Below are 25,939 nucleotides of genomic sequence, written 5' to 3'. Positions count from 1 at the left end.
TGTATTTTATGATTTTGTGAGGGGGGTGCCTTTACTCTTCATGCCTCGTTACGTTCGTCACTGTTGCTCGTTTGTTCTGCTCACAATGGTTGGCTTTAGTACACGTTAAACTATAACTGAGGGTAGAACGAACGAAAAAAAACAACCTTTGATAACGTCCCTCAAACAAAAGAAAGCGCAATAATAACAACCCACCGTAAAACTAATTCACTTTCATTGATATATTCTTTCTCTCGTGTTATTATTGGCGGACGACGACGACGACAATGATGACAACTGGTGCTGACGATCACCTTTTTGTTCGACCACGTCCAGATTCGCCGAAGGAAAGTCAGACAAAGAGATTCTAGATCATCTGTTAAAGGGTTCGCGATACGACAAAAGGTTGCTACCACCGGTTGACGGTAAGTTCACAGCTCTTGAAACTGTACTTTGGTGCTACTTTTGCTACCTCCTCTAAAGCTTCACGTTGATGCAGTTGAGTAACTTCTGCAACACCAACTTTTCTCTTCTCTCCTATACCTATCCTATGAAAAGGATAGAGCCACTGTTGAACATAACCTCCAAACACACACATAAGTGTCGTAGATGTGCTTTTTTTAATCTTTGTTTTTTTTCCCTCTTAATGTTCGTTGTTAGATGGATAGTGTTTTTGGTTTGCTTATTTTGTTTATTTCTACTGAAACTGTTAGTAATAGTTAACAATAAGTACTTTATTTGTTTTAAATTTTAATTCAAATCCACTTTGCTCACTGTTTTCTAGCACTGTTTAGTTTTTAGGTTACAGTTAAATTAGTTAAATTAGTTAATTAATTAAATCTGCTCTTTTTATCAAAAAAAATACTAACATTTTTTATTGTCATTAAAGATGAATGATATGTAAATACGATTCATTTAAAATTACACGTTAATGTGAACGCCTAAACCACATTAAAATTGAGATTTTTTCTTAAGATTTGATGTTCTGAAATTTACTTATAAAAACAGCTTGAACAAAAGACATCTTAAAGTAACTGAAAATAAATAATTATAAAACAAAAAAAAAAATCATTGTATCTCAGAAGGTTGTTAACGATAAAATTATCGAAGCTCGAAAACGATAGTTCTATCGTTAGCGTCAGGACGATAATGATAATCTATCGTTAAATTCTATCAGCGATAATCTTATCGCCGATAATGGACGATAACTCATTTTTGAAATCCTTCTAAAATCGATTAATTCAACTTTCATGTTAAATTTCCAATGCTTGCACTAAGAATATATTTTTTGAAAATCAAGTTTTTTTAAAATAAAACTCAAAATTTTTCACAAAATACCGTATTTTTTCGAAAGTACTCAAATTTTTATAATCACTAATAAAGGTATCAAACGAAGCGAAATTATGTTTGCTTTTTCACCTTCTTCGAGTTTTTTTTTTTTTTTTTTTTTTTGTTAATAAGGCCGTTGCACATATATTTTGAAGTTTATGTCCCTCGACTCTGACCAAAGTCGAGGGGGGGGGGCAAAAAAATAAAAAAGTATAAAAATTCAAATTACGAGCCATGGTTTCAACATTTTGATGAAAAAAGTGTTTTAAAATGCATTATACTGCCCACCATTGAAAAAACGGCTAATATCCACTTTTGGCAAAAACGAGATATTAGCACTAGGTGGTAGAGGATGTTCCAACGCATCTTCTGGAACTTGAATTTCACTGAAATAGTGTTTAGACTTGACTGCCGATGCGAAAAACCAAACGGCTAATATGCCACTCTTATGGGAAATTGCCTTGACGGAGATTTTGTGACAAACACTAAAACGCGTTTTTCTCGGAATACTTGATTTGGCATAATAGCCGAATTTTCAATTATGGGCAGTATACACCTGCCCAGTTGTTTTGCCATCATTAGTTTCCTTAATATCTAAGTATTCACGATTTTTTTTTTTTGCGAAAAATAAAATTTTTGCGTTGCTGTACATTGAAATTTCATAAAAATTCAAAACATTTTTAAACAATCCCAAACATGCTAAATATGATTATCAATGCAGAAAAATGCGTTTTAGATTGTTTTCAGTTGATTAGACTTCTATTTTCATGGAAATTTTGAAGTTTCTTGAAAAAATATTTTTTTTGCCCCCTGATTTTTCAGACCAATTTCGAAGGGGGGGCGACATAAACTTTGAAAAATATTTGCAACGGCCTAACTATTTTTTTTACAAAATACCGTATTTTTCGAAAACACTCAAATTTGCAATTTGGGTTTTTTTTTTGTTTGTAGAATATTAAAGTTTCGACAAAATACCATATTTTGTTAAATATTATTTTTTTTAAATGTGCAATATGGGTATCAAACAAAGCGAAATTTTGTATGCTTTATCACTTTATTTCAGCTTTTTTTAATTTAAAAAATTTCACAATTGCCATATTTTTTTCGAAAATACTCAAATTTTCAAAATATGCAAACGTAGCAAAATTTAGTTTGCTTTTTTTTATTAAAAGAGTTTTTTTTTTAAATAAATATTTTTTTACAAATTACCGTATCTTATCGAAAATACAGAAAAATTTCAAAATATGGAATATGGGTATCAATCAAAGCGAAATTTTGCATCCTTTTTTTCAATTTGTTAAACCTTTTTTGTAAATTATTTAAAAAAATCACAAAATACAGTATTTTTCGAAAATGCTTAAAAATTTCAAAATTTGCAATATATATATCAATCAAATCGAAATTTTGTTTGCTTTTTAATTTTATTAGATTTTTTTAGTAAAGTATTGAAATTTTTACAAAATACCATATTTTTTTAAAATATTAATTTTTTTAAATGTGCAAAATTTTCTATGATATGAAAAATACACAATTTGAATGTATACATGAAACATGCAAAATTTCACTTCATGTGATACCTGTATTGCACATTTGGATTGTTTTTTTTTAGTATTTTAGAAAAAATACAGCAATTTTTGAAATTTTAGAATTTCCGAAAAAAAAATTAATAAAGTGAAAAAAAATACAAAATTTCGCTTATTTTGATACCCATATTGCATTTTTTTTAAATTTGAGTTTTTTCGAAAAAAATATGGTTTTTTGTGAACAATTTTGAATTGGTTGCATCAATCGATTTTAGAAAGATTTTAAAAATAACGAAAACCATAACGAAAACCATTAACGTTATCTTCAGACGATAATTTTATCGATTAACAACCTTGATATTGCATGAATTTACGGGTTAAGTTATTATGACATTTTATTTTATATATCAAGTAAAAATAACTTCGGATTTATCAAACACTCATTTTCAGTATGTTGAAGTTTAGTAAAAAACAAAAACTGCACGAATGCACTTCCAATGAAAATGAAAATTTTACTAATTTAACACCATGTTGCAAATTTTGTGTCAAAATTTCAAAATATTACTCTCGGAAATGTAAAAATAGTTAGTCAGAGTTTTTTCTTTTCTAACATTGTATTAAAATTGATTAAAAAAACCAATAGTCTATTCCAAAAATCATCAGATCTGGTGAAAAACTCCACAGCAAAATTTGTGTAATTTTGTAAGATGTAAAATTGGATGGTGTAATATTACATCTTTGATAATGTAATGAGAAATAATATTTCAAATATATGCATAAATGTTTAACAAATATATTCAAAAAACACTTCCAACGAGAAATTAAATTTGAGAGTGGGTACATTTTTCCTGAACTTGTGAGTCAGAAAAGATGTATCCATTCCCAATTGCAGTTTTATCATAGGAAATATTTCTGAAATTACATTTTTTTTGTAAGCAACTGCTATGAATGAAACAAATAAATAAAATGCTTCGATGTGGCTTTCAATTGGACTGGAGATTCTTTGGCCCAAAAAACTAGACCCGTTTTTTGTTTGTTTTGCTGTTAGAGTGACTTACGTCCTGTTAGGATGGTCACCATTTTGACCATTTTCGTAAATTTTCACAAAAAAAAAATAATTTTTCAAAAAGTCATAACTTTGCGCCATTTTTATTGATTTAAGCTCTATTCGACACATTTGAAAAATGGATTGTTGTCAACTACCAACGAAAAAATAATTTGCAGTTAGAAAAAGTCACAGAGAAACTTCAAATACCGTTTTGACGGTGTCTTGACCAAAAAGCCTTTGTCTTAAAAATGTTTTTTATCGGATTCCTCGGAAAATTTTACGTAGCATACCCAAAATGAGTAAAGTATATCAATAGAATTCCGAAATATGACATTTTGAAAAAAAAAATCTAAGTTTTTCGGGGGATTGACAGCAAGCGGGATAATAGCATCTTATTTTGGGTACCATGAGTTGCGTCTTTAATTTAAGTTTTTTTTTTTTAATTTAAGCCTTTTACAATGAGTAACTTATTTTTTTGTTTTCTATGATTGAGGTAGTATTACATTATATTACTTTTTATTCCTTTTTAAAGTTAAATATGTTAATAATGTGGTCATAAAACCCCCGAACCAACTTTAAGCTTAAACTGTTAACTTTTGTTTTGTTATTTGTTTTATTTTCTGTGGACAATCAAAATGAAATAGCATTTGGCCAAAATGTTATTATAAGAATATAAAATAGCCAGCATCCAGAATTTTTCCACTTTTATAAAAAAAAACATGCAGAAAATTGAAATTCATTGCGATATTTGAAATATGAACGTTTCAAAACAAGATAATTTAATAACCATCCTCAAGTTATAATTTTTCTATAGAACTTAATTTCGATGTATTATTTTGAACAGTTGGTAGATTCTGTAGTAGCTGTTGCATAGTGTGTGCTGTTTGGTACATGTCAGTTTAAACTCTATTTTCCGACCTTCCATCCGTTATCGGGTTTTGTGTGATGTGCATTACCAAATCATTTATCTTCCAGACTTAACGTCAAGCTCTTCCCACACAAACACACACTCATACAAAGTTGTAGTGTGATATTATTTTTCAAATTTCATTTTCAATTTAGCAGAAGAAAAAACAAACGAACCTTTCAGTCTCGCATCAATTTTAGAACGTAAAATCTTCCAACGATTGTCAGCAAACCAAAACAAAAACAGCCAAACTGCAAAAACCGTATTTGTCTATTTCCTCTTTGCAGATGCGGATTTCTGCTGCGGTATGCAAACACCGGAAATGGCAAAGCACATGCCCGATACACGCGTTCCAGGACGTCCCCAGAATCGCGGTCCGTTCGCTAAAAACTTGAAACTTGTATCTCTATTCTTCTTCTTCTATATAGCCAACTCCTTACTCTTCTTACTATTCTATTACAAACTGTCTGCCGTTCTATTCTTCTACTCTATGCTATATATATTTTTTGTTTTTATTATATCTTATCTACTGTTACGTCACTCTTTTAAGAGGATTACAGTTTTCAAAATTACACAAAAACAAACACACACACATTGACAAGCTACAAATAAAACACTTTCAGTGCAGATACAATTGGTTTCACTTTTTTGTTCATTTTCTGTAAAATCCTTCTGTATATTGGCGTTGTTGTATGTTGTTCACGTTTGAACGTTTGAGCTGGATCGTTTTCTTGTGTCTTTGCGTTGTCATTCTTTTTTTCTATGTGATATAAATATTTCTATCCTATATCTGTATAGATGTTTTATTCGTTCGACCTTACTTTGTCTCCCAAGTAACAAATGATATGCTTAGTATTCTTATAAGTTTTTATTAAAGTTTTAAAAAGTGCAATAAAGTATTACTAAAGCTTTGATTAAAACCTACTTGTTTTATGGTCACAAAACTTAATAATAGTTTCAAGATTTCTTCAAGATAATGTTAAGAATTTTATATTAGGTTTTAATTTGGTTTTATTCCTTACACTTTGAACTATCTTGAAGAGGTTGTTTTGTTGCTAAATGACTTTAACGAAGTCTGCCTTAAATCAGTCCCGTCTTCAAAGAGCATTTTTACAATCCTGTAAGACTTAAACTGTCAGTATCTCTGCAACTTCGTTCTGTGCAGAACGTGAAGCTGTTCCCTAAACAATTATTCATGAATATTCAGTTAGATTATTCATTGTTACGTTCAAGGTGTAATAAAAATGGCTTTTGTTGTTTCTTATTGTGTTTTAGTTTTGATGAAAAGAATAATATATAATATTTTCCTGAAATAGTTGTTACTGTTGTGTGCCTTGGAATTGGCTCCAAAAAAGTGCTTTTAAAGATTTAATGAATTTTTATTTCACCTGTCTAAACACATCCGACTCTGCCTGCGGTTCTTACATTGTGGGAAATAATTCTATATTAAAAAATAATAATATGAATTTATTTCCGATAAAGTGTGCTTGGTTGATAGTTTTTGTGGAACACTTCTGGGGCGTCATTTGGAAAGGTCGCAAAAGCATTTTGATAGATGGAACTGTTTTGCAAATTCTGAAACAACAGGTAACTATTTAACAAAACCCGTAGTGTTAAAAGGTAACCGGGAAGCCAGCTTTTGTTTTGTGAAAATGTTACCTTTTGTATCGAAACTTGTAGAATAGTTCCAGCAGTCAAAATGCTTATCCGCCATTTTCCCGTGTTGCTACATGTCTGCAGACTATTGAGATTTAACAAGGACTGGCATAAATACTTAAGGTATACAAAAGGCTATCCATAAAACTTTATATTCGTAAATTAGTCTTCGATAAAACCCATCAGATTTAGTTTTGTGTATTGTTACGCCCAATAATTGACAGTTGCGCTCAAGGTGTCATTTGTGCTATTGTTGCAGTTTTTTGTATTTTTTTGTGAATAACTATTCCAATCAATAATATGGTCTTTTTGTACTGTCTACTTGTGTAAGTGAAGGGAAAAGTAAAAAAAACTGCGGTAAATGTTGTGACGATCACTTAACAATAGTGATAATAAGGACCGTGTTTATAAAGCTACACGAATAAAGTTGCGTCAGTTGGTTCTTCATTAAGTGATTTTATGTGTGTTCATGCTGTGTGTTTTTTAAATGAATAAATATCGTTAAAAAGCAAAAAACCTTTCTGTTTTTTTATTCAGTTATTTTGAAATTCAATTTTTCCACCAACGAAGGCGATCTACTTGCAGCTGAAAAAGTTGCATGTGCTACGGTCCCACCATGTGCGATATAATCTTGTAGAAAACCATGATAAAACGTTTTGGTTCTGATTAAAGCCCTTATAAGTCTTTTATAAATCTGGTATGTTCTGGCTAGTTTTGAGGCAGAACTGCTCAAGAATGAATAGATTTAAAATATATTTAATCAAGAGCATTTATACTTATCGAATTTCGCCATATTGCTGAAAGAAGCAAGGGACAAAAAAACGCAGCCATATTGAATTTGGAAGCAACAACAAGCAAAAATTATTAGTTTTTGAAAAAATCTCAACTTTATTTCAGGGAATTGAAAGTGCTCACACTAATTTTTCGAGCTATCTTTGAAAATTGGTCGATGATTTTTTTTGGCATAACTGTTGTGGCTTATTATAAGTATAAACTTCAACAAATATTTCTTAGTTACAATAAATAATATTGCCAAATTATAATCATCTGCCATCAGTCATTGTATTTGCGTGTAAGAATAATTTATTTTAATCAGGTAAATTTGTATGTCATCCCCTCTGATATACAACCTTTTGGTTTTACTGCAAAACAAATAAATAAATACTTCATGCTCTGATATAGCATTCAAGAATAATTACAGACTTCAAGAAAACCTTTTTCCAAGCCAAGCAGTTTTAATCTTGTTTTGAAGAGCTCTATAATGTATTTATAAAGCACACATTAAAACTGGTAAGTTTTAACATGCTCCTCAAAAATACTCTTGATAACCTCCTAAAATAGTCCATTTTGGATTTAATGTTGATTTAACTGGTATTTAACTCAGCATGTAGGACCATAAAGCATTTCATTTGAATTTTCTTAAGAATTCTACAGAAACTCTTTGAGACTATTACAAAACTGAAATTGTTACTTGGGCTGACTTTGGATCGTGCTATGTTCTGTGTTTGTGGTTACGATTATTACTCCCATATAGTTTGCTGGCGATAAGGATAATAACGATAATGATAATATTGTTGTCATGAAAAAGCAGTTGATTCAAACATAAGTTTCCCTGTTTTGTTTTCAGCTATGTTGTTTGTTTTTGTTAAAATGTTGTACATATCGTTTGTACTTTATCTTACACTTTACTATACACAGTGAAACTATTGTGAATTTTCTTCTTTAAATGCGGAGGTGTAGTAGGGGAAATATACTCATTTTATTCATTCTGAGCCGTTCGAGTTACGAGAATTATCACTTTTGCAGTTTTCCGCTTTTTAAATCAACATTTTTGGATACGTCAATAATGAAAAGTAACTTGCTCACTTTTATTTGAGCTATTTGTTACCTTGGAACAGTCGAAAACTATTTAAAAAAGCTGCTATTCATGATCAATGTGCTGATAGGCCGATAGGGCGTCATCCATAAAGTATGTCACGCTCTAGGGGGGGAGGGGGGGGTCTGAGCAAGTGTGACATTGCGTGTTATAAGTATAGGAAAAGTGCGACAAAGGGGGGAAGGGGGGGGCTAAATTTTGGCTAATTTTAGCGTGACGTACTTTATGGATGAAGCCTAATAGAAATAGGCTGAGAAATGGTATATTCCCGCATTGTTCAAATTTGTTTTGCTTTCATTTAGATTGGTTTAAATTTAGGTCAACAATAAAAATTTGGATTACAATTTAAAAATGTCAGCATTCAAATGTTTAAGTAAGCTTCAAACAAATTGTAGATTAAATGTCTAGTGCGTACCAGATATCAACACCCCTATTGATGTTACACATGCATTGACTAAATTTTAAATTTACTACAGTCATCCCTCATATTCGGAACAGTTTACAGATCGGCCAACGTTCAACAAATCATATAAAATCGATAATTGAACATAATGATTTGCTTTTACCTTCATGTGTAAGCTTTTCTTGCGATCTTTCGATTGATGTATAGACTGGCTGTACATTTTTACGTTTTATATCAATTTTTCAAAGAAAAACATTGACCCTTGAAATCCACAAATTCGGAACACTTTTTTCTTACGATGTAAATAAACTTTTTTTTCTCTCCAGGAGTACATATTTTTTACAAAATAATGACTTTGCACTCTGAAACCAATAAAACTCATGCTTAGTAATGTTTTATGAATGGTCTGAATACTTTTTTGTGAAAATATCAGTTAAATTCAGGTGTTCCACAATTGTGGGAGACACAATAACATCCCACAATCGTGGAACAGGCAATTTGGAGACAGTGTTTTGGTGCTCTGGATAAAATGGCCTTGAAATGCAGTTTTTGTTTAAAAAGTATTACTTTTATTAGTGAAAAAATATCAAGAGAATGTCCAAATAAAGGCCCTAAAAATAGCAGGGTCGACAGAAAAGTTGCATTTTGCATTCTATTGACAAATTACCACAAAAGTGTTCCGAATTTGTGGGTGTTCCGAATATGTGGGATGACTGTACCCTACCCAGGTGTAGACCAAAACTTATTTTCAATATTTTTTGACAGGAACAGCAAAACATTAAAATAAAAACGAAATTTCAAGCAAAATTTTACAACTGAAAAAATCAAATTGCTTAAAATATTCACACAGTTATGATACAGTCCAAATTTTACAAAAAAAAATGAAAAAAATGACGGTGGAATAACAACAATTTCAAAAACAAAAATGGCATTAATCTTGAAGAAAAATTTATAACTTATTTCGGACTTGACTTGACTTGACTTGAAAAATTCGAAAATATTTAGCTTTAAGGTACCAAATATCACACAAATGTTACTTTTGTGCATTTTAAAAAGAATCAAAAGTATACATTACGTCGTGAGTTGAAATAAAAAGCCAACACATTATTTTTTTTCTTATGATTAATTATCTTATAAGGGTAATTTTCTACTAACTCACACGAAACTAGAAAAAGTTGCCCCTGTCACTCTTCGATTTGCGTGAAACTTTGTTCTAAGTGGTAACTTTTGTCCCTGATCACGAATCCGAGGTGATATTTCGTGATGGAGGGGCGGTACGACCCCCTCAATTTTTTAAACGTGCGAAAAAATACATGTTTTTCAATAATTTGCAGCCTAAAACCAGAAATGAGATAGTAATTTGGTATCAAAGGGACTTCTATGTAAAGTTGGACGTATTTTTCATCAATAAAAAACACTAAAAATGATTTAACAACTCTGCCGTTACTAACCATCACGGGTTATCGCGATTTTTAAGGAAAAAAAAGTTTTGAAAAAGTTACTTTTTGCGTTTTTCTTTGTTTTGTCGTTCGTGTCTGTCGTGGGCAGTGTTGCGATTTTGAGCGCTCATCCGCTCATGAGTGAGTAGGAGTGCTACGCGAGCTGGCTCACGTTTGCTCCTGCTCATGCTTGGTCATAAATTTTATGAGCGAAAATGCTCATCGCTCGCGCACATTTTTTGCTCATTAAGCAAAATGAGCGGTCTTTTTAACCTGTAAACGGGTATACAATAATAACTTTTTTTCAGAGGAGATGTTTTTCTAAATGGAGTCTGAAATAGGCTCATCTCAATCTCAATATATTGGGTGAAGATATTTTTTATTAATTTTGTTTTGAAGCTTGATTAGGAGTCACAGTTTAGATGACAAATTAGGTTTATCATCTTTATTTGAAGAAATAATCATATTTATAAAAATAAAGTGGATAAAAGAGTAACACGTGAAAGGTAACTTTTTTTCATTAAACTGAAAAGTATCTTTAAGGAAAGCAAAAATGTTTTAAGTAATACATTACGTCATTTATTTTATATCGTAAACGTTTTGAAGGCTGGAAACCTCATCTTGTTCAATCAATTATTTGTAAATAATGTAGCATAATAAATGTCAAATCTGTGTCTTAGACGAATTTCGATAAACTATCTTCTTTATAGAAGTCTATTCCAAATAAATACATAAATAAATGTGTAATGAGCCTGCTCACAAGTAAAATTATGTTTTAATATAAAATAAACCGATTGCCTTCCTGTTAACAGCTTATTAAGACCAAAAAAATCCGTTCCTTGAAAGTTTAGTCTTAATCTGATAGTTAGAATATTAAGCTAAAAAGAGTGTCTGGAATTCTAAGCAAATGTGTCTTGATTGCAAATAAGCAATTTTTGATCGGGAATTTAATAAAAAAGAGAATTTTTAATTATAAAACTATGAAAACAAATACTAAGCTGACAACATTAAATGAGTACATGCCCCTTTTTCGCGATAAAATTATCTCAGGAATATGAAATGATCTTCAAAAGTGGCAATCCAATTAGCCTTTGGGTAATTCTGTACCAACTCACACAAAATCGGGAAAAGTTGCCCCGACCCCTCTTCGATTTGCGTGAAACTTTGTCTTAAGGGGTAACTTTTGTCCCTGATCACGAATCTGAGGTCCGTTTTTTGATATCTCGTGACGGAGGGATGGTACGACCCCTTCTATTTTTGAACATGCGAAAAAAGGGGTGTTTTTCAATAATTTGCAGCCTGAAACGGTGATGTGATAAAAATAAGGTGTCAAAGGGACTTTTATGTAAAATTAGACGCCCGATTTGATGGCGTACTCAGAATTCCGAAAAAAGCGTATTTTTTATCAAAAAAACACAAAAAAAATAAAAACTCTGCCACTTTTCCTTACTAAACTGTAAAGTTTTGAAAAAGTTACTTTTTGCGTTTCTCTTTGTTTCGTCGTCCGTGTCTGTCGCGGTTGACCATGAACGGCCATGATCGATGAAGACCAACTTTTTCAAAACTTTTTTTTCGTAAAATCGCGATAACTGGTGATGTTTATAAGCAAACCCCTTATGTCTAATATCATTTTTTTTGTAATTGTCTGCTCTACAACTTTGTAGAACATTTTTACACTCTAAAAAATAACCCTCAAAAGTTAGAAAAAACACGAAATTTTAAAATGAAAAAATTTGTTCTAAACGAAGAAATGACCCTTCTGGGTCAATGTAGATTCGAAAAGTACATTAAATTTCCCATAAAATGACATGTTCCAAAAAAATTTACAGTCGAGTAACGGAAAATGGGAGAATTTTTAAAACTTTTTTAGTGTTTTTTTCGATGAAAAATACGTTTTTTCGGAATTCTGAGTACGTCATCAAATCGGGCGTCTAATTTTACATAAAAGTCCCTTTGACACCAAATTTCTATCTCATCACCGTTTCAGGCTGCAAATTATAGAAAAACACCTCTTTTTTCGCATGTTCGAAAATGGAAGGGGTCGTACCGCCCCTCCGTCACGAGATATCAAAAAACGGACCTCGGATTCGTGATCAGGGACAAAAGTTACCCCTTAGGACAAAGTTTCACGCAAATCGAAGAGGGGTCGGGGCAACTGCTGTGTGAGTTGGTGGAGAATGACCCCTTTGCGAGATTCATCATCAATACTAAAAATCTACCTACTTTGCTGATGAGCGCTCATTGAGCGCGAGCGCATGCGATGAGCATGAACGAGCACGAGCTACCTGGTAAGTCCTCATGCTCATGGATGAGCGAGCATGGCTTTTTGGCTCGCTTGCTCATTCGCAATCCTGGCTCGCGGGTGACCATGAACGGCCATGATCATCGACGACCAACTTTTTCAAAAATTTGTTTTCGTAAAATCAAATAGTAATTTCGTAAAACTGTAAAACACGAAATTTTAACATATATTTTTTTTGTTTCTCAAATTTCTATCTCATCACCTTTTCAGGCTGCAAATGATTGAAAAACACGTCTTTTTTCACATGTTAAAAAATTGAAGGGGTCGTACCGCCCCTCCGTCACGAGCAATGCTTGAAAAGGGATCACTGAATGGGAATGCTCGATATTCGATAGAACTTTCTGTCAGCGATCATTTCCCAAAACGATATTTGATCGCTGACACACAACGCCAATCATGACCGTCATTGCTTGGCGACGGTCGATGAACGTAAACACGAAGACGAAACGAACGAAAAATGAGCACCACTAAAGCAACCGCCCGAACGAGACAACGTGCTCTTTCTCTTTCTCTCGTTTTTGTCTCTCTCTTCCTAGTGTATGCTACGTGGTGACAGGAGTCATATGATTGCTATCATTGGAGAGATGATCGGAATCTCGGTAGAATGTCAAACGACCGCTCTCTAAGCGATTTTTCTCCTGGAGGGAAGTCAATGATTGTGTGAGTGACTTTGCGTAGCACTCATTCCTTTGTGTGTGAAACGAACGAGAATAAAATGTAAAAATCAGGTTGCCGTGGTGAAGACGATTGGAGTGTTCTGTCAGCTATCACCAACAAAGTCGAAATTTCGCAAGCCCTGTCACGAGATATCAAAAAACGGACCTCGGATTCGTGGTCAAGGAAAAAAAGTTACCCCTTAGAACAAAGTTTCACGCAAATCGAAGAGGGGTCGAGGCAACTGCTGTGTAAGTTGGTGGAGAATGACTTACCCCTTTAAAAAAAAAGTCAATAACCATAGCTCTCAAATGATAGTTTTTTAAAAGTTTGTACATTGCATCAGTAAAAAAAAATTGAGCCCACCACAATACCTCAACACCAGTTGCTCTCAAATTTATAAACTTTCAATCGAATAAGCAAATAGTGCCAATCATCACCATTTCGCAACAGGTAAACCAACTCGCTGATGGGGAGGGGGTTGATTTGCCACAATTGGTTGCGTGCCAATAAATTTTCAGCCAATAAACTCTACCCAGAAGCCCCGCACGAGTAGAGTGGGCTGTCAATTTCTTAATTGTCATTCCGACAAGCAGCTGTATAGTTATACGAACGTGTCGTACCGATCGATACAATAAATGTGGTGCGGGGAGGGTTTTTGCATGTTTCTTCTCTCTTTGCAACTACTTGCTGGCCAATTGAATTTGTTTTGCTTTTTTGAATTTTTAGGTTTGCCTTTCTGACAATCGCCTTGTACATTTTTTTGTCGATTTTAAAATTTCGTAAGTGTTTTGCATGTTTTCCAAAATACAAAATGTAAAAAAATCGATCCTATCAAAACAAAAGGGTTTTTATCAGCTATTCTCTCTTCTCGTTGCAGGTTCTTTGACTGTAAATGTTAGTGTTCTACTATTAAGCTTAGCGTCGCCAGATGAATCTAGTCTGGTGAGTATCCTCGGACAAAGTTTAATTCAACCCAACTTCATCCTCCCCCACTTCATCTTGCTCTTTTGTTGTCCTACATATCACACAGCTAGTCCTTTTTTCCCTAAGCCTTGTACAATTATGGAAAACATTGTAAGTGGAAAAGTCAAAAAGGGGAGGTTTCCAAATAGAACACGAACCCTTTTTGTCCCGCCGACAACACCGTTGTGTGTCAACTAAGTGAGCTAATTTGAAATCAAGCTGTTTCTGGTAACATCCCGTTTTTTTTTGTGGGAAGCAGGGTATTTGTATTTAGCCCGACTACTTTCTATGAAATAGCAAAATAGACACATGTTAGGCCAAAAATTGCAACACTTACCCTAACCAACCATGAACTCCACGATTCTCAGGCAGAACAAAAAAGGGGCTCCGGTCCTTTTTTCGTGCTTCCTGAGATCCCGGACAGATTCCGGCAAGCCATGAAAACATCACTCTTCCGTTCGGTCCCACGGTCTAACTCACGTAATTGGCTTCAACTTGACACCGTAATTGGGCTTTCGATAGCGAGTCTCCTGGAAAGAGTGCGGGGAAAATGGCCAACAGAGGAGGATCCTCGTCCCCGATGGATGGATAGATGACACCGTGGATTAAAGGAGGAGGCGGCTTGTACAAGTTGACAAATTTTGAACGGGTTGCTATCGACAGTGTGGGAAAACATTGTCAGAGTCATCGGCAATTAACGCTTCATATTGGCTGCTGCTTTTTGGGATGGATGACTAGGCTCTGGGAGATTGATGTGACAGAGTTTGGTTTGTTTTTAAGGAATTGAATGATAACATGTTTTAGAAATAAGTTTTTTTAATTCCCTGATCCTTTAATTTCTGGGTAAAAAAGTAAATTGACAAAAGTGATTTTCAATATCATAACAAGTTTTATACTTAAGAATAACTTGATGACATGAGTAATATTATTTTAAAATTATTTTCAAACTGAGGTCTTATGTTCTTGGAGTAAAAAAATAAACAAAAATAAGCACTTATAAGTCTGGTACAACTTTTATTCAAAGTTTTTTTTTTCTTTTGGCTCAAGTCAAAGACGAGGGAAAAAATAACAAATAATTTATGAAAATATGATTTTTACTTCTCTAAATAATCTATATATAAAAAATTCAATTTGTTTTAAAAGCATAAAACGTTATCCAGTGTACATGAAATTGTCTACAATTGTTTTAACATTATTTTTCAATTAAAATTGAAATTTCAGGTAATAATTATTTTGCCTCCTTCTTTTTTGAAGAAATTTCAAAGAGGGGGGAGAGGACAAAAGTTTTAAATAATTTGCAATGGCCTAAACAATAAATTTCACACACAAAAATTCACACGACATTTGAAAATTTACTAATCTGTATCTTGATAATCAATCTACTAATCAATTTTTACTTTGAAGAAAAAATGATACACTGAAAAAAAAACTTTTGCTATGTTTGACTTTGTATCAGTAAAAGTTAAATTCCTAATTACTTTTATTTTATTTTTGTAAATTATTTGATATGTTTTAGGGGACAAACAAGGCACTTTAGTGCTGCATTTCTGGTTTGTGGAAAATGTGATACCAGAGATAATGTTTTTTTAAATATAGTTTTTTGTAAAAAAAAAGAAAATTTAAAAAAAATTCAAACAAAATTTCCAAAATCACTTATCTGTGCAAAATCATATTTGCAATCGAAAATGGCTTCAAACATTTTTTGATAAACTGCATTGTTAAGGCATTCTCCTGTTAAATTTTTCGAAAAATTTTCAGATTTTTTGCAATCTTAAAACATTTTTAAAGCAAAAGTACCCCTGCAAAAAACATTAGTTCAATTTTTTTTAAATTAATGTTGACCGATTTTCTACAAAATTGGGTGATTTTGACTATTTTATGTAATTTTTGAGTTGGCTTAAAAATACAAAGTTTTAGGTATTGATGAGGACTATTCAAAATTTGCCAGTTCTTTAATTAACCCATTTTACAAAAAAAATCAACTCACCAAAATCCATATTATTATTTTTTTATTTGTTTTGGGGGACAAAAAACCGCATCTTTTGAGCAATGAAGAAATTTTTTGCCGCCGAGTTGTGATTTTTGAAAAAAAGATGTTTTCTGGAAAAAAATGAATTTTTAGTAAAACAAACTATTTGACTTCAGTTTTTCAAACAAAATGCACCGTTTTCAATTTTTTATTTGGTTTTTATTTTTTATTTGGTAGTGTCCATTATTGTTCATTTCATAAAATATTTTTTTATCATATTATTTTTTTAAATATCAAAAAGTTCAGAAAATTTGCAAAATAACTGGACTCAAGACTAACATTTCAAATGGGTGTAATGTTTAATGCTTGGCCTTTCTGAAATATTAGTCTTGATTCCTGAATTTTCAAATATTTTTTTCGAAAAGAACATAAAAAATTTCGACTTCTTTAATATTTTGGAAGTTTTTTTCTGATCAACCAATTCTTGATTGTCTAAATATTTTTTTGAGTTTTTCCATTCTTTCAAAAACGAGCAGTGCTTTCAAACCTGCAACCTAATCTTGACTGTCATAAAACTTTTGCAAGTTTTTTTCATTCTTTCGAACATGAGCAGTTCTTTTAAAGTAAAGTTCGACTTTTAAAATATTTTTTAAGTTTTTATTTAATTTATAAAAACCTGTTCTTGACTATCGTAATGATTTTCTGAATTTTTCCTTTCTTTCAATATCAACGTTTCTTTTCAAAAATACGACTTCAAAAATATTTTGTAGGTTTTATTTCATTTGTAAAAATCATTGGAATATTTTAAAGATTTTTAATTTTTTTCAAATTTAAATAGTTTTGAAAAATGAACAAGTTTTGCTTCTTGAATATTGTTGCAAGTTTCTTTCCTTTTTCAATCTATCTTTCATGGTCACAATAGATCATAAGAAACATCTGACTTCAAAAACATAGCTGTATATAATCTAATCTAACCTAATTTAACCCTAGCGCAGCCAGTCTTTCGAGGCCATCCTGGAAAATGCCTTAGGTTAATTAACGCCTAGCATCCTCTTGTCATTATTAACAATTGCAGTGCCCCAATGCAATAAATTGCTTTGAAACATCACAAACGTTAAAGCGGCCAGGCCAACTGCGCAAAGTTAACCGCAAAGATGATTCGTTGAATTGGATTGAGAAACATTTTTCAACGTTAACTTTTGCCCTGTAGGCCATCAAGACAACAATTTTGACATATTTGGAATCCTCGGGAAATTTCGGAGCACCTCGATACGACCTGAGCAGTTCTCTCAGATTGATCGATTTGGTGTCTTCGGCAAAGTTGTAGGTATGGATATGGACTACACCAAGCATTCAATATTACGCCCTTTTAAAATGTTAGTCTTGGTTTAAAAATTTTGAAAAAAAAATTTCTAAAAGGTCGGCAAATTTCACGAATGCTTCATAGTTTAACATTGAAAATCGGACCATTAGTTGCTGAGATATCGACATTAGAAAATGGTGTGTTGTTTGGGTGTGACTAAGAAAACATCAATTTTCCTGTTTTTAAACCTTTGCATGGCAATATCTCAGCAACTAAGGGTCGTATCGACAAAGTTCAAAAATGCAAAATTTAGAGAATTTTCTCAGTTTTTCTAAAATATTTTTTTCAAAGGTGGGCAAACATGCGCCCTAATTTAAAAAAAAATGAAAAACTGTGACTATTTTCAAAAAAGTCACCTAAAAATGGATTAAACTTGAAAACGGTGCACTTTATCAATATTTCACTAAAGTACTTTTTGATTGCAAATTTGATTTTACATCGAAAAATGAAGTTGAAAAATTTTTGCGACCAGTTTTTCGATTTTTTGAAAAAATCAGTATTGATTCAAAAATTCATAACTCGCTCAAAGATTTTTTGCACAACCTGGAAATTTCTGAAAAGTTGGCATTTGATGTCCTCTAAAACATATAAAAAAATAAAAGAAATAAAAATAGTATTTTTTTTTGGAAATCAAGTTTTAGTGACAAAAAGTTAAATAAAAAATAACCAAAAATTTTTTTTACCGTGTATCATTTTTTTCCAGTGTAGTCCATATCCATACCTACAACTTTGCCGAAGACATTAAATCGATCAAAAAATTCCTTCAAAAGATACAGATTTTTGAATTTTCATACATCATTTTTGTATGGCCAGCTGCCAAATTTGTATGGAAAATTATATGGACAAACTAATGATGCAAAATGGCTTCTTTGGGCATACCAAAGGCACCAAAAAAGTTTCAGTCGGATTCAAAAACACAAAAATTAAAATTTAAGAAAAAATACCGATTTCGTAGAGAATTGCTTACCTGTTTCCCATTGGTGAAAAACTCGCTCTTAAACAAATTTTCACGGAAATCGAAGACTGGTCGGGGGCAACTTTTTCAGAGTTCGTGTGAGTTGGCGGAGAATGACCCATATTTCAAAAGAGCTTCAATTCCAGATTCTGAAAATATTTTTATTCTGGTGATTGTGAAAATTCACTCACATTAAATATCGGACCACTAGTTGCCGAGTAACCGTCAATTCAATAGATAAGGCTAATTTTTTAATGGGTGGAAAATTTAAATTTTGTTTGTTTCGATTCTTACAGTTCCACAAAAAAAAAACATATTTGCAAATTTTAAAACGAGAATTTGATTGCCCAAATTCACCACAGTGAATATTAAAAAACTTTAAAAAACTAATGGAAAACATAATTTTGAATTCTTGTTTTCTAGATTCATCTTAACGAAAGAGCTAAATATTGTCTTTACTCTGAGAAAAAAAAAAACTAATCGACGTTGCATTCGCAAACCAACTCTAGGCTCTTTGAACCTTTTTCCCCTTTGTTTTACAAAATGGAACCATCCAACAATCGTGATCCCATCCCAGCGAAGCTAATTCCCTGTTACAACACTCACGACCTCGGCGAGGGTTTTCCTCGACCCAAGTAAGCCAACATTTTCACACTTCCCACACTCACTCGCAGGCAGCCGACGAACACATAACATTGTTATCAGCTTCCTAGAAGTGGCTGACATCGTTTTACACTGTAACAAAATTGCTGATGAAAATTAAAAAAAAACGCATTTTTTATGGTTTTTTTCACTGCTGGACAAAATAGAAAAATACACAAGTCTTTTCTATTAAATTTTCGACCTTTTTTGCTGTGACTAACTACCTTCCAGCGATGAGCAAAAGCTCACGCACCATCGCCCGCGTCGAAGACAAAGGCAACGGAAAGCTGTGTGACAACAAAAGTTTTTCCATCGACCCTCCTCCCAATGACACGGGGAGGAGGGAAATTCGTGGGAAAATGGTGAAACCTCTCACTTTTTTTTTGTTGCGATGAGATAACGTCGGAAGCCGAACTCAAAAACATCAGCAAAAACAAAGCAAAAAGAAAATCTCGTATTTCACGCGTTGAAACGACACACGATACAAGATTTATCATTACACATACAACTTTGTCAAGCAAGACGAAACAGCGGCAGCAGCAGCAGAGCTTTTCACCGGAAGCTGGGAAAAAGTTGGAGAAGAAAGAGAAAAGTTCGCAGGATTAACTTGTTCTGCGTTCACTTATCAAAGCGTTTCGAAGGCGTCGTCGTCGTAGAGTTGGTCGTTTGGATCGTTTTACGAGAGATTGTAACCGTTTAACGGTGGTGTCATACATGGAAGCGAAGCGAAATTGGTCGTGGAATGTGACATAAGCTGCAACCGACGCACGATTTTCTCCCTCCCTTTTCAGAAGGTTTGCGGAAGAGTAAATCAATAGAGTTACGTGATAATATGAAGTTTTGAAAACTGTATGAAGTATGTCATGATCTATTCATTTAACTGGCGTGCATCTAAAAAGAGAAGTGATGAAAAATGAATTTAATAAAATAAACATCAGGGGTTTGCTTGTAACCATCACGAGTTGTCGCGATTTTAAGAAAAAAAAGTTTTGTCGCGGATGACCATGAACTGCCATGATCAATGATGAACAACTATTTCAAAACTTATTTTCGTAAAATCGCGATAACTCGTAATGTTTATGAGCAAACCCCTTATGTTACTGTATCAAAAATTTTGTAATTGTCTCCTCTACATCTTTGTATTATCCGCGCACCACCAAACCGAAGTGCGCATCTCTTCTGTTGCGCGAAAAAATCTGTTGCGCCGTACAAAAATTGAGTGGTTTGTCGTAAGCGTGTACATAAGCCTGTGGCGCAACAGGCTTTGACAGGTTGCGCTCGTATTTTGATTTTTGTTTGCCTTCAAAATAGAACATTGTTACACTCTAAAAAATAACCGTGCATAGTTAGAAAAAACACGAAATTTTAAAATGATTTTTTTTGTTCTAAATGAAAAAATGAGCCTTCTGGGTTAATGTAGATTCGAAAAGTATATTAAGTTTTCCATAAATTGACATGTTGCATACAATTTGACAGTTGAGTAACGGATTTAAGTGTTTTAAATTAAATTGTCAAATGTTTAACACTAAAACCCAATTTTTGGTGTAATCTTTAAGCCTTGTATTTTGGGGATTCTGTATGTCAGTACATTATTTATACAATCTTTTAAAAGCAATTTGTTCATAATGTTGCTCTAATTGATCAACAAACGATATCTCGAGAACTTAAGGTTTGATTTTTAATGATAAAAATTGTAATTTTGTTCTTTTTTTGCTCTTTTGTTCAGCTGCTTTTAATGGTTACAAATAAATGGTACTTTTTTAATTTAATTAATGTTATGATTATTATTTGAAAGAGCAGGAAAATTCAAAAATCTATCATTCATGAGATATTTTCGTATTACAAAAAACTAAACACTTCCTTAAATTTGAACCCTAGATTGCATATTACTCGGATAGGGCGCTCTTATCGAAAAATGATATAATTATTTTCAATTGCATTTAAAAATAAACTTTGTTCATAGAACCACTTATCAACCTTTCGAAAAAAAAATCAGATTTTCGGAGAGACATTTCAAAAGGGCAAAATAATTTGGTTCAGCCCTTTTCAATAGTAAGTCAAGATTTAAACAATCTGTAAATATTTTTTAATTGGTTTTCAAACGAATTTTCCTCTTCACTCAGAAAAACTATTTTTGAGAAATTTCAGTTCTTTGTAAGGCGTCATCCATAAAGTACGTACGCTCTTAGGGGAGAGGGGTGGGGGGGGTTACCGTAGGTGTGACAAGATGTGATGAAGCCCCTTCAGGAGGGTTTGCGAGACTGTGACGACACGCTAGGTTTTTTTATGATTGCATAATATTTATTCGAAATGTACACAATTAAATTAAATCCTCTTTTCTAAAATTGTTTCCTTACTATTTTTAAGAAGTATCACATTATAATTTATTATAAAGTCACATTTGGTTTAATTCAGCTGGAACTTCAATATTTTGCAAATTTTCGCTCGATAAAAATAAATGCTTTGAAAGCAGGGTGTTCATGAGAAAACTGCTATAAATGGTTTGAACTTATTAGATACAAAGCTGTGAAAAACAGTTTTCAAGATTTTTTAATACTTGAATGTTATACCAGGTCTTCTAATTGTTAAAAGATACAAAAGTGTTTTTTTAAATCGCAATGTTTATTCTTAAAAAATGAATAATTAGACAGCTAATAATTTATTTTTTTCATATTAAAATTAGCAAAAATACAAAAATTTTGAGAGTTTAAAGAAATAAAAACTATAAAAAATACCATCGAAACAAGGGGGAGGGGGGGGGGGGTTTGGCAAAATATGACGTACTTTTTGAGGGGGGGTTCAACTTTGTGTGACAAAGTGTGACATAGGGGGGAGGGAGAGGGTTAATTTTGTCCGATTTTTCGTGACATACTTTATGGATGACGCCTAAGGCATATCAGCAACCAAACGTGCATTTTATAAAAAAAAACACAATTGTACTTTTTAATCAAAAATTAAATTTTACATAAAATAGCATTTTTTTAATACTTTCATGCTATTTAGATTAAAAGTTGGCACTACTTGTTCACAAAAAAAAATTCTTAAAATGAAAAAAAAAAATGAAAGGGGTATAATTTGTCTAAATATACATTTTTTTTTTATGTAATAAGGCCAATGCAAATATTTTTCAAAATTTTTGTCCCTCGGCTCTGGCTGGGTCGAGGGGGGGGGGGGCAGGTGCAAAAAAAAATAAATAAATAAATATTGAAATAACAAGCCATAGTTTCTACATTTGCATGAAATTTTAAAATGCATTTTACACTAGTTCAGTTGTTTTGCAATCATTAGTTTTCAAAAAATGTAAAATTTGCCGAAAACAAAAAAAAATATTTTTTTTTATGCTAAACATAGAACATTTTCCAAAATTCAAAACATTTTTAAAACAAACCCAAACATGCTTAAAATGATTCTAAACGTAGGGGAATGCACTTTTAATTGATTTCAACTGATTGCAGTTTAATTTCCATTAAAATTTGGAAGTTTTTTGAAAAAATATGTTTTTTGCCCCCCGATTTTAAGGCCAACTTTGAAGGGGGGGAGACAAAAACTTTAAATAAATTTTGTACCAGCCTAAGGACGATGCAAATATTTCTCAAAGTTTTTGTTCCGCAATTCTGGCCAAGATCAAGTTTGGGAAGGGGAGGAGGGAAATGAAAAAATAAGATGATTGATATAACAAGCCACAATTTCAACAGTTAGCATAGCATAGCATTACTGCCCGGTACAACCAAAAATATCTAAAAACGTAAATTTCCACACTGTGCTCCAAGGCTGTATGGGGACACAATTTCAACAGTTCTTTGAAAAAAACTATTGGAAAAATCATCATACACCCATACAGTTGATATGCAATCATTAGTTTTTCAAAAAATGAAAGATCTGACAAAATTATTTTTTTTTTGCAAAAAAAGCTTTTTGCATTGAAACCAATTAATTTAACCAATACATGCTAAACATCATTCTAAGCGCAGGGGAATGCATTTGAAACTGATTTCAGTTGCACTTAAATTTTTATTAAAAATTAATAATGTTTTGGAAAAATATTTTTTTGCCCCCTGATTTTTCGGGCCGATTTTGAAGGAGGAAGGGTGACAAAAACTTTAAAGAAAACGGTGTACAAGCCTTTAATGTTGCTTTAAAATAATTGTATTTTATCCGTGTACCAATTCTAATGCCGAATAGTCCAAATCATAACATACAACCTTGCCGTAGACACCCAATCGATCAGAAAATCTCTTCACAATGTACAGGTTTTCAAATAATTACAAAGCATTTTTATAGACAGCTCCTAAATTTTTATGCAAGCTTGTACCAATGTTAAATTGCTTTTTTATCCAAATCAAAAATATTATGAAATGTCTAAAAACTATAGTTTATAGTTTATAGTTTTTATAAACTGTTTTCAAATTAAATGCCAGAATTGTCCTAATGAATCAAAAGTATGTCAATTTGATGACAAAAAGAGATACCGTAAACCGGGGTGACTTTGATAGGATTTCAATTTGTTTTTGAAATATTTTCCAACAGGTTAGGTTTTTCTCAAGATTATTATTTTTAAAACATGTACTGGGGTAGGCCACACAAAGTCCATGCACTATTTTGGAAAAAAGAGTTTTCAATAGAGTTTAGAAAAATAGTTACGTTAAAAATTCTTAGTTTAAATGCTGGGGTGACTTTGATAGTCATAGTTTTTCTTGTTTAAATCATATTAAAGATGTTCAAACTTTATTTGTTCGTTAAATTTACCATCACTAAAGTAGCTGATATAGTTTTTAAGAAAAAAAATCAATGTTTATATTTAGTTGACTAAGTTTATAAGCTTTTTAACAGAATACTAATAAATTTTAGGTAAAATTGTTAAAAAGTCGGAATTTTGCCTAAAATTTGTTAAAACTAGTTTTGTTTATAAAATTATCGATTTATATTGCATTTTATACTGAATTCAAAGGACGAATCACAAGTTTTCACATTTTACATGAAATTTGTTCAACTGAAATTGCCTATAAATTTGGAGATTTTTTTTTTAATTTTGTTTCAAAACCACATATTATTTACAAACTTATTTAACCTTCTCCTAGTGAAAATTGTCCAAAGAATCCGAAAGTGCATTCCGTTTTCCGATTCAAAATCATGTTCATTGAGAAAAAATGACACTTTGAGAAGTTTAAAATAATGACTTTTCCACCATTTTCACCATTCAGATGATGTCGGGAGGCTTAGTAGGGCTGTTATTAACAGATTTCTACTGTATATATTTTAAAATAATGGCAAACCTCAATATTTTCTTGCACTGATAATCCTATTCTTGAATAACGTATCAATTTTGAAATAAAATTAGGAATACTTCTAAATGAAAAAAAATCTATTTAAAAAAGTTCTTCAATTTCTGATTTTATGAATAAATGTTATTAAAACGAACAGTTTCGCTATAAGCGAAAACCTCAATCCTTTTCAAGTTTTTTTTTTTGTTATTTATCAAAACCAAGATTCCACATCCCATAAAATCATTCCCTTTACCGTCATACACCTGTCATATTCATCGATTTAAAATCGTGACTCATTTTTTCCCTCTCTTCGCCCGGCCCTGCAGAAATACGAGGTGGAGTTCCTGCTCCAGCAGCAGTGGTACGACCCGCGGCTGCGGTACGCGAACCAGTCCTCGTACGAGTTTCTGAACGCGATCCACCACCACGAGGACATCTGGCTGCCGGACACGTACTTCATCATGCACGGCGACTTTAAGGATCCGATCATCCCGATGCACTTTGCGCTGCGGATATTCCGCAACGGTACGATCAATTATCTCATGAGGTAAGATTCGCATTGGTGCAAAGTTTCCTAAAACTAATTTCCGGCAAATTTTCCTTGTTCTTCTCCTTTTTGCAGGCGCCACCTAATACTGTCGTGTCAGGGAAGACTGAACATTTTCCCGTTCGATGATCCGCTGTGTTCATTCGCGTTAGAAAGCAGTGAGTATTTGCTTGTTTGTTTTTGCGAAGGAAGAAATCCTCATTCGATTTTCAATTTGCTTACGTACTTACTGTGTGATGGGAAATTTACTACGAATATTCCGATACGGCAATTCACTCGATGAGTGCACAGCTGAACGGAGAAAACATAAGGTCATTAGGAATATTTTCCAATCCTATCCAGCTTTGGGATAGGGTGGTATTTGATGTTGAAAAAATGTGTTCTCCACATTTGAAAAAATAAATAAATGAGGAGTTCTATAATAGCTGTTAAATATATATACAGCAAAGAAATTTTAAACGCATTATTAAACATTCTATAAAGTTTGAATTAAATTTTAACGCTGGTAAGAAGATTTAATAATTTAGAGAAATTTCTAATTATTTTAAAATTGAAGCCAATCCTACGGCTTACTCGGATATCACCACCAACGCCCAACCCTAAGCTCAAACTTTCACGGATCGCTTCAAGGAAAACGTAATCCAAAAAAGCACCTTTACTTTGGCGTCGGTGAACTGTAAACAAAAAAATCAGTAAATACTAAAAGTGAATAATGTTTCTACTTTGATGGAATTGGCATGAAAAATGTGCAAAACAGTGTTTGGATATTTCTAGATTAAATTTTCAAAACAACCTATCCCTCATGGGTTTCCTATGTAGATAGGGCCTTTTGAAAATTTAATCGAGATTTCTCATTTAAAATGATAAAAACATATTTTCACTGTGCAAGGCGCGACTGTGTATTTGTTTGTTTGCATTCCACTTTGCTTTGCTCACTTACCTTAATCTAAAATAAGCATCGCTTTCGCAAAGCGGGCCTAAATCCGATCGGTGGCGCTTTCCCCGCGTGGATTACCTCGCGTAATCGGAAAAGCTTTCCACGGCTCGTTGGTGGTGCTTCGAAGAGGAAAAGGATTTTGCAGTAATTAAGATGGTAGGCGTTCGTCTATCGGCGGGG

At 32.6% G+C, this 25,939-nt stretch overlaps 1 protein-coding gene across 50 annotated transcripts in view; it reads left to right on the top strand.

Moving 5' to 3' along the window:
• Positions 1-25,939, top strand: part of LOC6033527 (glutamate-gated chloride channel) — a 272,801-nt gene that overhangs the window by 171,157 nt on the left and 75,705 nt on the right. For 37 of the 50 annotated variants that reach the window (XM_038259413.1, XM_038259414.1, XM_038259424.1 and 34 more), the window contains 5 exons: positions 316-404; positions 5,074-5,160; positions 13,997-14,061; positions 24,602-24,822; positions 24,898-24,980. In XM_038259413.1, the coding sequence (XP_038115341.1) occupies positions 316-404; positions 5,074-5,160; positions 13,997-14,061; positions 24,602-24,822; positions 24,898-24,980 (545 nt within the window). The remainder of the gene's footprint in view (positions 1-315; positions 405-5,073; positions 5,161-13,996; positions 14,062-24,601; positions 24,823-24,897; positions 24,981-25,939) is intronic. The other 13 variants (XM_038259432.1, XM_038259431.1, XM_038259433.1 and 10 more) reach the window with 1 other exon arrangement.

Source organism: Culex quinquefasciatus, chromosome 3 (assembly GCF_015732765.1).
Source record: "Culex quinquefasciatus strain JHB chromosome 3, VPISU_Cqui_1.0_pri_paternal, whole genome shotgun sequence".
NCBI lineage: Eukaryota > Metazoa > Arthropoda > Insecta > Diptera > Culicidae > Culex > Culex quinquefasciatus.
Note: the sequence above shows the minus strand (reverse complement) of the source record. Positions and strands in the feature narration are given on the sequence as shown.